Source organism: Erpetoichthys calabaricus, chromosome 15 (genome assembly GCF_900747795.2).
Source record: "Erpetoichthys calabaricus chromosome 15, fErpCal1.3, whole genome shotgun sequence".
Lineage (NCBI taxonomy): Eukaryota > Metazoa > Chordata > Cladistia > Polypteriformes > Polypteridae > Erpetoichthys > Erpetoichthys calabaricus.
In genome coordinates, this window is record NC_041408.2 from 62,271,433 (window position 1) to 62,286,314 (window position 14,882).

A 14,882-nucleotide genomic window follows, 5' to 3' on the forward strand; every position below is an offset into this window, starting at 1 on the left:
TTTTATTCCAATACGATTGATGGTCAATGGGATACATAATTGGGGTATGGCCCGGTTGTGCAAAATGTGCATACAAAACTGTTTCCTTTTGCTGACTTTCTATTAGGCGCAGGTGTTGGATAAATCTAGCCTTAACTGTATTCTTTGTCTCTCCAATATACAAAAGACTACATTGTTTACATTCTATCACATAAATACAGTTCTTTGATGTTAAAGTCAAATCCTGCCAAATAGGTCTTTCTTTCCCCGACCTTGGGTTTCCTATCATCTTTTTGGCTTTATATGGAATTTGCCAAGCACATTTATTGCGCTTCCTAATTGTGCAAGATGCCCTCACAATATAATTTTTCAAATTTTGATTTTTCTGAAAGGCCGCCACTATCTTGCATCCTTCCAAATCAGTATCCTCACATTGCATTTGTTCAAAATTCCGTCTCAAAATACCCATCACTTCACAAGCCTTCCTAGAATATGTCAACACTACTGGAACTATTTGTTGTTCATTCCGGCCTACCTACTGCTCCTCCCCTCTACTCTGTATTCTCTGCTCATATTGCATGGCCCACTGTTCAAAGCATTGTCCTAATATCACACTTATTAGTCCCTCAATCCTTTCTCGTCCCATATGCAAAAAATCAAGCTCTCCACTCAAATCCCCTCGTTTCCACCATTCCTCCGTACTCCTCATCATTTTTAACACCTTAACTTGAGCTTCCTGTTTTAATGCATATACCTCCCAATCCTTAAACGTCATCCAGATCTGTCCCAACTCATCTTGACTGATTTTATAGGATGGATTTAAAGGGGACCCCCCAGTAATGGGGTTTATCCCAAGACCCAAATCACTTATACTCCCCTCCTCGGGGTCACACCATCTCCCGAAATGCTCTAAAATTTGCAAGAGGAAACCATCAAAATTTGCATCCTCCCTATCTCTTTCCAAAACGTTCCCAGGATGCTCACCCTCCAAACCAGGGAACATGCTATTTTTATAATTCCCCTGTAAGTGCCATTCAACCTGGGTTTTAAGATTAGGGTTTTGCGAGTTAAGATTAGGGATTAGGCGGGGTTTAAGATTAGAGATTGGGGGGGGGGTCATTTGATCTATTCACCCCATTAGTTTTAAGAAAGGGGCATTGGATTTTAACATTGGGGCCGTTTTTACTATCATATTTCCTTCCCTCTATCCACCTTTCCTACCCTTTCTTTGTGCTTTCTAGAGTGTCCTTTAATAGGGCTCCATCGGAAACATGAAATCTACTATGTAATAAAACACTAAGATGTGTGTGTTTGTTCAGTCCCTGTGAGCAGTGTGATTGGTCAATCAAAAAAGCAATTGAGACACACGAGGAGGAAAAACGGCATAGGAGGCATGCTGAGAAAGTCTCGTTCAATGATGGGGGATATAAAATCAGACAGGAGGTGAGAAAGGCGCCTCGAGAAGTGGGCTTTATGGGGAATGTTCAAGAAAAAGGGAATGCCAGCCGAGAGAATTTCAGGCACAAGTGGATGTAGTAGAAAGGTGCTGGAGGCACACATTGGGTAAGGAGGACAAATCTCCTAAATACAAGCTTTATATACCCATTGTGTTAGAAGATACAGATGAATGTTGGTTTATTATTTTATGGTTTTTTTTTTTTCTTTCCTAGAGTTTATGCTTGTTTACACCCACGGGAGCAAAAGAAGGGCTGCCTAAGCTTATTCCTTCTGGTCCAATAGCATATGGCACTACAATCGCAGCATATGTAGCCAAGACCAGGAAAACACTGCTGGTAGAAGACATACTGGGGGTGAGTCTTACCAGAGTTTCATGGAAATTCAAATTTACAGCTTTAAATGGTCTGTGTGTTTTTTTTTTTTTTGTTTTTTTTTTTGTTTTTTTTTACCCTTCATTCTGCCTGCAAGAATGAATATAACTTTTTTTATTGTATAAATTTTCCTGCATAGGAATTAAATGTCATGCCCTTTTTCCCCCCATTAATTAAATAGTATGGATCCCATCAACTTGAGAAAAATATGTGTTCTATAGATGATGGTCTGGTTTTGATATGTTTCTGGTTTAGGTGCCCTTTATCTTAATGGAGACACGCATGGGCATGATTTATTTTCCTCTTTTGGCAGTGCCCCAGTAACACTGTTTTGAGTTTTTTTGGATTTGTTACGTAATAATTTTCTTACATGTAATTTGGTTTATTTTTTAGTGTTTATTTTGATTTATAATGCCATATGCCAAAACTGCTATTGTTGGTTACGAGTGATGTATGAGAGACTTATTTTTTACTTTTTAGTACACTTTTTAACTTAATATAAGTGTGGTTTTTAAAAAGTATTTTTAAAATTTTTAGTCCTGGGTTTGTTTGAGTATAATTTTGTAATCAATATTTTAACACTTCGTTTATTTCTATCTATTACTAGCGCCATCTATTGATGAAATCTTGAACTATTCTTCATTCATTTCTTAATTCATATGGATTAATTGATCAATTAGTGAAACTGATTACTGTATTGATTCATTTATTGTCATCGGAAGTGAGTAAGTGTTCAAAATTTCGAGTCATTTGGACAATAGGAAGTGGGTTAAATATCGATTACAAGATTTGTACCAGACAACAAACAGGTGAAGTTAAAATAATCGTGGTAAAAATAATAATAATAATAAAAAGTGAAGAGGTCAGAATTGTTTATGAACCAACTGTATTATTAAAGAGATAAACAAGAGCCTTAAATAAGCCTCCATATTTCTCCTTGTTCTGTTTGCAGGATGAAAGGTTTCCCAAAGGCACTGGGCTGGACTCAGGGACTCGTATCCAGTCAGTTCTTTGTTTACCGATCCTAACTGCTATTGGAGATCTTATTGGGATTTTAGAGTTGCATCGGAACTGGGGAAAAGATCCCTTCAATCTCAATAATCAGGAGGTATGCAGTATAGAGCAAGTAACTTGAAAATTTAAAGAAAAATGGAATCCATTTAAATTACTAGATAACAGCTGATATAAACTATAAACAAAGTGAAGATGCATGTGTGTGCTGTGATTAAAAATTGTGTTTTTACTTAATTAATTAATTACTAATGAAAACAATTACAGTATGTAAGCCTATAATTTTATTTATTCAGTATGCCAGGTTAAATAATAAATACATAAATCTTATGGAAAGTGTCCTTCCTCAGTTTATATTCATTGTTGGTGGTATTTGATACAAGAATTCGCTGTCTACATATAAGGTTTAATCAGCTAAACTAAGATCAATAATGATGGTAATGGTTTTGCGTTGCATAGGCTCTTTAATCTAGATAAAATTTAGATTTCAACAATCACTCCCTTAATGGTTGTGAAGTTTCTTTAAGTGGTTTGGCTTCAAAGTAACATTTAACATAGCTTCAAGCTTTTAGGGTGAACGAATATGTGGAAAAATGACGAATAAGGAAATGCCATTCTTCCCACTACAGCTTATTTTTAAATTACAAAACAGGAGAAGTGAATTGTACGTCACCACCCTGCTGTTCTGGGAATGTGCAGTCCTTTAAAAATGAACAGCATAGCTCTGAAGAAATCATGCAGTTTCCTCTTGTTAATATTAGAGAAGACCGTTGTATTTAGCATTATTTATCTTCTGTGATTTACTCTTTTCCAGTTACTGCTTTTGCATCCTGTCATAAAATTTCTTCATTAAAACCCCTTGCACAATGAATGTAAAGCTGTTTAACCTTAGTGCTTACTCCTGCTGTAATAATGTTCAAGTATTTATCGTGATGTTCTAAACCGAACAACAGTATAGTTTGTGTGTGTCTGGGTCACATTTTTGTACCTTCATCCAAGTAAACTATGAACTGTTCTTTGTTTCAGGTTGCAACTGCAAATATAGCATGGGCCTCTGTAGCAATACATCAAGTCCAGGTAGGGTCTTCCTTTCAATTAGCTGTACATAATATTTACATGTGCTCAACCACCACAATTTCATATTTGCCACACTTGAGTGATACATTTTTAGTACAGATGGTTCTTCAATAAATATTCCAGGCATATTTTTGAAGGAGTGACATTTTGGCATTTTGCAACTTCTACATGACCTAACATGTTCCCCTGGGACCTAGCATTATAATAAGGTCAGTGTCATTCCTTATTGTAGAAAGTGAGAAAAGGAGGATGATAGAATTCTGAGTTTTGTTGATGCAATTGAAATTATTGTATTCAGCATGATAAGGAGGAAATACGCCTAGTGACCTGTGAATCTGGTGGTATAAGTAGCAGAATAGCTTACTTGCTTCTGTGATACTGTAATTTGAGTGAGATGAAGTGAAAAAATTGATTGTGATTACTGGATAAGTTTGTATATCACTGCATTGCTTGGTTGTAGAAGTTCTTTTATTAAGAAAAAGGATGTTCCAAGGCAGAAGGTCCAGAATTTGAAAGAGTAACATGTATGATGTAAATTTTATGAGATGTTTGTTGCTAGAGGGAATAAGATTTCAGATGGCAAGTGGGAAGCAAAACAGAATGTCAAGTTGAAAACTGCAGAAGTCTGTGGTTAGACAAATGGATTGCCAAGAGACAAGGAAACATGGTGGTAGAACGTTGAGACAGATATGGCAGTTCTGGAAAAGAAGAGGCGCACAACTGGCAAAAAATCGAGGAAGAATGTAACATGGCAGTCTATAAAGTTTAATATTGCAAAGCAGATAACAAAAAAGGACAGGATGTAGTAGGGGGTCAATGTTGGAATGCTACAGAAAAGAATCAGGGATCAAGTAAAAGTGAAATCTAGTTTGGTTTAATAACTGGTGAAGGCAAATGCAGGAATAGCATCTGGTGAAGGAAAAGGAGCCGCTTTATGCAATTGTAGGTCTGCAGGAGTTGGCCGGGGTGACACAAGAGGAGATTAGTTGGGCACTGAGAAAGTAAAGTGGGGACAAATGGTTATTGTCTGCAGTGATATCACTTTATGAAGAAACAGGTGGTCATAATTCAAATTTTGAAGTGATGCTGGATCTGTAGCTCTTCATGATATCAATGAAGGTGGTGACTAGAGAAGTGTGTGAAGGATCTCTAATAATCTTGTTTTGATGGCAAAAAATAAAACAGAATTGAAAGAGGAAATACTGAAATGAACATTTTGGAAGCCAAAAGCCTCACGTTAATGTTGGAAAGACCAAAGTGATGGTTTTAGGCAAGACATTCTGGAAGAAACTCAGTGCAGTGCTCAGGCTATTGGAAATGAGTGTATAAAGGCTACGGTAGGGTATAATGTGTGACCATTCTTTGCAGAAAAGATTGTGAGGGAGGTGCAGAGTTCTGATGTAGCAAGTTTAAATTTAGATTTTGGCGATAGTATTGTTTTGGAGCAAGTAGGGAAATTCCACACCTTCGGTGGCAAGACTGAGAGGTATGTGGAGATGGAGGTGCAAGCACAGCAGTGAAAGTTAAGGTAAGAGGTGCATAGAAGAAATTCTGAGCACTGTCCCCTAGTCTAACTTTAAATTAAGTCTCTCTGGCATTGAAAGGTAAAGATTATGCAAGTTCTGTAAGGAGATGTCTGCTGTATATGAGTGACACAAAGCTGAAAAAAATCAGATGGACATGTGAAGTGTCACAGAGTGAGAGGTAACCAAATGCTGAGTTGAGAGAAAGACTTGCTATAGAGGCAATACATTTTGTGCTGAGGAGAAACGGACTAAGGTTGTCTGGGCATGTGGAGTTAAGGACAGATGATGATGATTGGGTGGTAGAGGTGCGCCAAGATGGAGGGGAGGAGGCCTTAGAAGACACAGTTGAAGGTGGTGTCAGATGATATGAAAAGAAGGGGTTTTACCCCAAAAATTGTCCAGGACAACAGACAATGTGGGAAACCAATATGACAGCAACTGGCTAACCTGAGAGAAGCAAAAGAATGGCTGTTAAAAGTGGTAATGATGTGTGATCTATTGTAACATATGAAGGGCAATAGAGATTGGCAGTCCTTACTTGAAAACTTCTTGTAAGTTGTAATCCTAGACATGTGTAGAGCATTTATTTATTTATTTTTCCTTTCTAGTGCACCAACTTGTAAATGAATGTGCACCTTTTGTATTTGACTCCGTATTTTTAAGAAATATAGTTCCTGATTTGGAATTGCTTATCTCATTCACAAACTTTAGCTGTATTTTGTGAAAGAGCTGTATTGTTTCATAGAATAAATTTGGAAATGCTGCAGTTCATGGGTGGTTTTTCTTTAATAAAAAAAAATCAAAAATGTAATTATTAGTGATTATGAAAATATCTCAAAGCTGCTGAAAAAATAGCTGTTATCAGCCACAATTGCTAAAAACAATTATCAGCTGGCTAACCCTGAACAGAGTTTCATGGCAGAGCACAGACCCACAGTCCCACAATTCAAACCCATAATCACTTATTCAAAGTAGTTTTATACTCTCCAGTCAACCTAACATGGAGGAATTTGAAATATCCAGAGTAAACTCATGCAGGCATAGAGGGAACTTGCCAACTCTAAGATTTGAACCTAGGTTTCTGAATCAGTACAGTAGGCATTCTAATTACTGTACAACCATGTCAGCCTGAATTGCAATTGTGAAGGTAAGCTCAGTTAATAGAACCCAAACATTTATGTCGTAGTACCCTGGACAGCTCCTGTGAGGTGCACCCTAAGTGTATGCAGCTGGGAATGTCTGTGTGCAGAATCGTAACAAAACAGTATGTTTGCCTCAGCATACTTTTTCCTATATCAACATTTCATTACAAAATTCTTTATTATTATTTTTCTGGTCTCCTTTCTGTTTACTTTTATTTTTAATTAATTTCTCTTCTGAATTTACAATATACATTATAACTTTAACATAGTGGTTGAAAATATACAGTACAAGCACAATATGCTTTTATAATATGCTATAGACCACTGCTGTTACTATTTAGCCATGTGGGTTTTTTTTTTTATTATTTTAAAGAAAATATTTCCCTCTCAAACTTCTTTAAATCAGATTTTTTGGCCATTTGGGCAAAGGTTAGATTTCTTTTTCTGTTTTAAAGAATGAGAAAAAATTGCATGAAATCTGCTCCTTGAATTAGAATAGAAGTCCACAATTAAATGTGATTCTTAATTCAAGTTCTTTATAATTCAGCCCTGCAGATTGTGAAATTGGAACTATCAAGTATTATTTTTTCGTTACGTAGAGTATTCATGTCATCCTCTCATTCTTAAACTGAACAACAGTGGATGGAAAGTGATTAATAACACAGGTCACTAATCTACAGGGAAGGTGATATGATTAATTTCAGCTTGAGGGATGAGACGACTTTGTGTAGTCCAAACTTGGTGAATGTTACACAAATAAAACCACATCTACTTGTAAGTTGGGAAAGGGGTACAGGAAATTATATATGCAGTTCTGATGAAAACTTAAATGGGCAAGACAACCACTGTCATTTGCTTCCACATTCTTACTTTTGTTTGCATAGGTTGTTATATTGTGCTATTACTTTAACCACTCTTCCCTGATGTTCATTTGTTCCTGCCAACCATCTCTTTTATTTTTACTGTCTTTATTTCTTTAACAACTTTTATCTAAAGTGTCTCTTTAAAACAATATACTTTACTTTTCACTTTATATCCTGTTGAAAAAATACTTTTCTTTCCTTTTATTCTACACAACAGATTTGTACCTGTTATGTTTTAGTTGTGAACCAAGTACTTCACAAAATGCTTTAGTGTGTATTTGCTTTGCTACACACCCATCTTATTGTTTAGGAAAAATTGGAAAGATTCTTCTTTAAAAAGTTTTTAGCCTACAGACCTCAAGTCTCTTGACTATCTAGACCTGCACTGTTCTAGATTTCCTAATTCTTTTAGTGCAAGGTTTAAAACGGTGTACAAAAGGTATTGCCTACATGACATGCTGCTCTTGTCATGCCACTCTTTCTTGGTATTTATTTTATAACATATTGTTAACTGTTGTCCCACTTGAAATTACACTACGCATAGTTTTAATCTGAAAAGCTTTTTTTTTTTTAAATTTAATCCACCCATTTCTTGAACCTGCTTGCTCCAATTTTTAGATTTCAAGCAACTGGGTCCACTGCCACCATCATTGGGTGTGAGGAAGGAAACAAACTAACGTGTGGCGCCAGTACTTTATATCACAGAGCACAGCCGTTGTGCACTTTCTTATACTGATGAATCATAAGTAAGAACTGACTTTATCTACACGCAGTTGCGTTTGACTGGTAAGTGTGGGAACACCACACCTGCATTGTCTAGGCAGGATTTTGATTCTCGAAGCTTGAGGCACTAACCGCTGTGCCTATCTTTCTTTATATCTTTTCAGTAAACACATAATTAGGTGCCTTCCTTTAGGGAATCACACAGGCCTGATCATGCTTTTTTATTTTCTGCATTTTTTTATTGTTGCTAAATGTGAGCTAATCATTAATTATGTTGGCTCAACAGTTTAATCGGTCCCCAGTATTTTTTTTGGCATTAAGGTAATCATATCTTTTTTCATTTTAATTACCAAATATAATACAGTATATCCCTCAGTAGACTTATTAATACATCATTTCCTTGTTTTAGCATTGCTTCATTTCTTGGACTTACACATTTTCTAGAGTTTCTTAGTTTCAAGCATGAGTTTCCTCGTCTCTATTTGACTTTAACCAATTTCTGAAATGAACTGTTTGATGTTAACACACGCTTGCTCTGTGCCGGAAGGTTTATTAGATTTCTCATTAAAAAAATAAAAATGTAAACAAAAAACCTTAGGCCTTGCAAGTGTTCTCTATATACTGTCTAGATGTAAATTCTAAATTAACTCTTTCACTGTCTTTAAATCTCATATGCTCCATTTTATTCTGTTCTTCAGATGCTGGTCAGTATAACATGGTAACAGAAGTTACTATTAGCAGGCTGCTGTTGTCATTGTGAAAAGGCCAAATAATGGGCTTAAAGCCTGGGTCAGCGTCTAAGTTACCAGGCCCTTTTAATATACTTACCTAAACTTTTTTTTTTTATTTAAAATATCAACTTGTACCAATAAATGAAGATATTGTTATGTTTACATTGTATTTACTGTAGAACTCAAATATTATTTTAAATTGTTTCACAACCCATGGCTATTGCAGATGGAAACCTCTCTGCTAAAATGAAAGTAGGACATGAACTTACACAGTAAGCATAAGGTTTCTACCTTACTCATTTAACACAATAGTTCAAATTCATCCTTCAAGAGATTTTTTTTTTTTTTATTGTAAATCGCCGTTTTCTGAAACATTTTTGGGGCTATTTTCCTATTTGCACAGTGGTAGCACTTCTACCTCGCAGTGAGGAGACCAGGGTTCACTTCCCGGGTCCTCCCTTTGTGGAGTTTGCACGTTCTCTTCATGTCTGCCTGGGTTTCCTGTGGGTCTCCTAGTTTCCTCCCACAGTCCAAACACATGCAGCAGTTTAGGTGGCTTGACAATAATAAATTGGCCCTAGCAGGTTTGTGATATGTACGTGTTTGAAAGTGTATTGCTCAGTGATGGGTTTGTGTCCTGTCCAGGTGATTGGTCCTGTCTCACCCTGTCCAGGTGATTGGTCCTGTACTGCACCCTCTGCTTGATGGGAAAGGCTCCAGTCCCTGCAACTCTGCTTAGCACTTGTCAAACTAAGCACTCTTGCAGTCAAAGTGTTTTGCTGGGAAAATGTGGCAGTGGTTGCTACCACATTGGCTTGGTTTAGTTCCTCTAGCCTAGCTGTGTTGGAGCTTTGGGTTCCTGACATGTGTGTCAATTTATTGTCATTTTTCACTCATCTATTGCCCACCTTGTAAAGTTATCAGTCATTAACAGTACAGCTATAAACCTTCTTCACGTGACCCAAACAGGAGTTGCTACCACACTGCTGTTGCAGGCAAAATATGCCAATAATTAATAAATTAATAATTTTCTTATTTTTAGACCCTTATTTGGCATTTTTATTCATTTTGATTTCTTTGACACTTCTTCTGCATGTTTTGCATATTTTTAAGATTTTCTTCCTAAGTATAGGAACTTGGCGGACACACAGATGCACAAATACACATAGACACCTGCCATTTTATTAATGTGGATATTTTTTTCTGAAACTTTTTTTCCTGAAATATTTCTAATCATGCAATTAAATATTCATGTTAATTAAACTCCACTGAGCTATGACCAGTATTCTACCCAGACTTCTCAAGGAAGAGTTTCTAAAGGGGCTGGCTGAGCTGTTGGTAAACATTGACGGATTCCCAAGAAGGTTTCCTTGAAATGTGTAACTACTGGAGTAGTTTCTACTTCATTTATCTTGAAAACAGATCGTCAGATCTTTATAATTTACAAATACTGTACAAGTAAGTAATGTACATGTGAACTTATGCACATTTTCAGTTCTGGTCTTTATATATATGTGGGGACTTATAATGACAGAAAGAAGCAAAAAACATGCCTTACTTGGATGGGGCTGATCAAAATGCTGACGTCTGGTGGGTACCTTCAATAGTGTACTGTGTGGATTCCAATATTTGTTTGTTTTTATCCCACTGCAGGTCTGCCGGGGGCTTGCCAAGCAAACCGAACTAAATGACTTCCTGCTTGATGTCTCTAAGTAAGTTCACTGTTACTTGTACACCATACCTAGAAGGGCAAAGCCCTGTAGTTCTGTGAAGTGCTGATGTTAAAGCAGAAGAGCAGTGACCAAGTGAGTAGCTTTTAATCTTCTAGTAAGCACAAAGGCACTTTGATGTAATTAAATATAAATCTTTAGTCAAATGACTCATTTAAGTTTTTATGGCACCTAAAGTGTAGTACCTGTGACTCCCTCTGCATTAACGATGCCGTTGTTACACTCCTTCTAAAGAAGAATAAAGAAGCTCTGTCAAAGCTACCTACCTTTATCATTTCAACACTCACACTAATTTAGTTGCAAAGATTCTTGTTGACTGACTTTAACGAGTTATAAACTAATAAATCCATCCCAGACTGCTTTATTCAGTTGTATTTCAACAAAGGCAGCATAGCAGGTCTTTTGCACTTTATAGATTTTTCCAATAGCTGAGACATTTATCACTGAATTTGGAAAATCTTAGTGGCTTAAGCTAGCTGTACCTCTGGAGCAGTGTCTCAAGACTTGACATAGATTTTATTCTGTTGAAGACAGTTTTTTTTTGTGTTAATCCCATCTTCTTTCATTTCACTGAGGCTAATGCCAGCAATACCCCTCTAGTCCCTTTCTGTTCACTGTTTTTCCTTTGAGCTACTGGCTGTCACTTTCTGATGTGAATCCAACATTATTCTGATTCCAGTACAAGACACAGCTTGCTCTACTGTGTTGCATGCTGATGATTTCCTTTTATTTCTAAGCAATACATCAAATATGTTATGTGCCCTGATTATGTTTAATAGCTCTGAAAAATCAAGTTACATAATAAAGGCAGAGGTTATTGTTAAATCCGTAGAGTGAACGTGTTCAAGTCTGCACTACTGTCATTGACCTTTTTTCATGTAAAGCAGTAGCTTTTCCACATAATGTTCAGATCTGAATTTGTGAATGTTGACATTTCCTCAAATAAAATGATCACATCTTGTTACAGTAGATAATTTACAGTAGTAAAGCAGAAGTGCCTTTAAAACCATTAGAAATTTGACAAAAGAGAGGAGATCATTCAGTCTGATCTTTCATCCACATCCTTTTTTAAAGGTTGTCAAGGTTTCTGTTTCAACTTTATGTCTTGGTAGTTTGTTTCTGATTCCCATCACTCTTTAAGTAAAGAAGAGCTTCCTGGCTTCAGTCCTTAAAAAACGTGTCTTTAATTGCCACTGGAGTATGTGATTTGCTGTTAACATGAAAAAATTCTGTTTGATTTCTGATTTCTCCTCGTGATCGAGTCTCTACTTCTCTCTGCATACCTGTATGGCCTCTTTCAAAATCAATCAACTCCTCAGTTTTCTTATCATTAGCACCATGATCTCTTATCTGATCCCATTTAATGGTTGGACCTTAAATCAACGTTATTATTGGACATTAATTTTTCACACATTGAAAACTTCTTTCAGTTCCTCAGCCCCCAACTAGTACAAATTTAAAGAGACTACATACTAGAGGAGGTTTGGTTGTCCACTTAACTGAAATGTTTGGCAAATTTCATGAAGCCCCACATACACAGCTTAAATGTTGCACATTGTGGAGAGGCAGCTAGTCTATAAAGTGAAATGGCACCGATGGACCTCTATTTCTGGTAATATTTTACCCCTCATTATGGTCAAATTTCTGGTGATATTTCTCCCAAGATCTCTGTGGTTTACACTTTCCTTGAGTAGGCTCCAGTTTGTTATGTGGAGCTGTTTTTCCCCCTTAAAAATCACTCGGTGTACGTTCACATGCCTTCTAACTTCTTACTTTATCATCAGTGAGCTGCCATGCCAGTTGCCATAGGTTTCATATCGCTGCATTGCTCATTTTTCTGTAAAGTATTTTGTTAATACTTTAGGTACTGCAAAAATGCATCTATTACTTATTTACCCTTATGTAACAAGATCTAAGCAAAGGCTTCTTTTGGCCTTAATTATACTTATAAAGCTTCAGTAAAGAGGTTTGTCATCTCAGTGGAGTGAGGCATTTGATATTCTGGTAAAATTACTTATGATTCACAGGTCTTACACTAAGTATGCAATATCAAGAGAAATATGTCTCACTTAAACCATCTTTCACCATTCTAAAGTGCAGATATTTTAGCAGACCATATTGCATAGATGAATAACCACTTTACTGATGCTATGTAAATGTGTTTAACAATAAAAGAAGTCTTTGTTAGTCTTCAGTTAACGGGTGCATTTTTGCGGTACCTAAACTAAGTTGTTACCATTATTTTATACAGTATATCAATCATTGTCTCCAAGTGCTTACCATTTTTTGTAATCACCTCTAATGGAAAGCCCACACTGGTTGATTACTCTTATATAGGTACCTTGCCCCAGATTGCTAGCTTGCTGACGAATCTCCTTCAGATGGAAGCACCTGGTACCAGTCTTCACTTGGCAATGGCTAAGACATGTGTTATACTGTGTGAAACAAACTTTAAACAAGGAGGTGCAAACTAGCTGTTCTACAAAATATGGAAGCCTTACTTGGATACAGCTCTTCTTTTCCAGTTCTCAGGCAATCTTAGATTTTAAGCGTTTTTTCTTACTGCTTCTTTGTGTGTCATTTATTTGGGGAATGGTGGGATTAAAAATATAAAACGAGGAAAAATAACATTGCATACCATGCTAGTGACATAAAATATTTTTCTATTGTTTATTATCTGATTAATATGATTAAAATAATATTTTTAAGTCTACAATACTGTGCAAAAATGTTAGCCCACCCAAGAAGTTTACTTTTAAGCATAATTATCTGAATGTATTTATTTGTTCTTGCAAACTCCATGTACATAGAAAAAATACATATAAACATTAATACAGTCAAAAGCAGCAAGAAAGTCTTGTGTTACAAATCAGTGTTTTGTATTGCCTCCCTTAGAATGCAAAACCGTTACAATTTTTTAGGCAGGCAGTGTGGTATGGTGGGTAAGGCTTTGGACTTTAAACCCTGAGGTTGTAGGTTCAAATCCCTCTACTGACACTATGTGACCCTAAGCAAGTCATTTGACCTGCCTGTGCTCAAACTAGAAAGCTAAAAAGAAATGTAACCAATTGTATCATAAATGTTGTAAGTCACCTTGGATAAAGGTGTCAGCCAAATAAGTAAATGCTTTGGTACTCATACTCTGCAGTCCTTTGGGAAATTTTTCCGAACTTCATGCAGGATTGGCAAAACTCTTGCTTCTGAACTTGGCTACTTTTTTTTCTTTTCCTTTTCCAAGCAGTCCCATACTGCTTCAATTATACTAAAGTGTATATTTCTCACTAATCATCATTTGATTTTTATTAGGTTTGCGCTCAGCTCTAATTAAGAGTTTATTTTGGTGCAAAAATCTGTAGCCGTCCAAGCTTGAATCTACAAAGCTCTGTTCTACACCCTTAGCCGAAGTCCACCCCCAGATCTGCCACCGTGCTTCTCAGAAGGCTGCAGACAGACATTAGTGTACTTCATGTGCACCTTTCATCTGAAATATTAATGTCTTAGTGAACCAATCCATCATTACTCCAGAAGACTTTTTGCTATTACTTTTCACTCTTTGCCGTATTTTCTTTTATGTTCTGCAATCCCTACTGATTGCTGCGTTTCAACAAGAAAGGTTTCTTAGCAGCAGCACACTCCTAAATACTATTTCTTTCAGGAATTCTTTGCATCATCAAAACATGCCTTGTGGTACCAGATAACCCTGCCCAATGCAGAGCAACTGGTTCACTGTATTTCCTTCTGACATTTAAGTACAGTTCATTGGATCCAAAAGACTTTCTTGGTCTACACTGAGTTTTCTCTCTTCAGCTTCTCTACTTCCGTCAGATTTCTTTATGACAGATTGAGCAGAACATTTTGAAAACAGTTTGATGTGTTATTACTTACTGACTGTGGGGTTGCTGATACAAAATTATAATTTTATATCTGGCACAGTGTGTTAGGCTAGCTATTTCCACACCTCTCCTGGAGGCATCCCAGTATTTGTATTTACCATCTAATGCACCTATTTTTTGTTAAATTGCACCATTAGCACATCTGGTTTGGCTAATCTCTGCCACTTTATTTGAGTCAGGTGTGCTCTTGGTGGAATTTAACAAAAACTTGGAATAGCGGGAATGGTTTAAGAAGAGGTGTAGAACCCTCTTACAAATAATCAAGTCTTTGGACCGCACAAGTAGTTCTTGTTTCGTTCCACTGGGTTGTTTTTTATTTGTATTTTTTTTCTAATATTATTTAGTGTTTTCACAAGCAAATAAATACAGCAGCCACTG

At 36.5% G+C, this 14,882-nt stretch overlaps 2 protein-coding genes across 3 annotated transcripts in view; one reads left to right on the top strand and one right to left on the bottom strand.

Annotated features, from left to right (window-relative positions):
* The window catches only part of LOC114666111 (protein quaking), a 1,435,209-nt gene that overhangs the window by 604,785 nt on the left and 815,542 nt on the right, over window positions 1–14,882 (bottom strand). The gene's annotated exons all lie outside the window — the stretch shown is intronic.
* Window positions 1–14,882, top strand: part of pde10a (phosphodiesterase 10A) — a 357,319-nt gene that overhangs the window by 279,566 nt on the left and 62,871 nt on the right. For both annotated transcript variants that reach the window (XM_051919349.1, XM_028820278.2), the window contains exons 6-9: window positions 1,650–1,790; window positions 2,761–2,916; window positions 3,846–3,896; window positions 10,535–10,593. In XM_051919349.1, coding sequence (XP_051775309.1) covers window positions 1,650–1,790; window positions 2,761–2,916; window positions 3,846–3,896; window positions 10,535–10,593 — 407 coding nt within the window. The remainder of the gene's footprint in view (window positions 1–1,649; window positions 1,791–2,760; window positions 2,917–3,845; window positions 3,897–10,534; window positions 10,594–14,882) is intronic.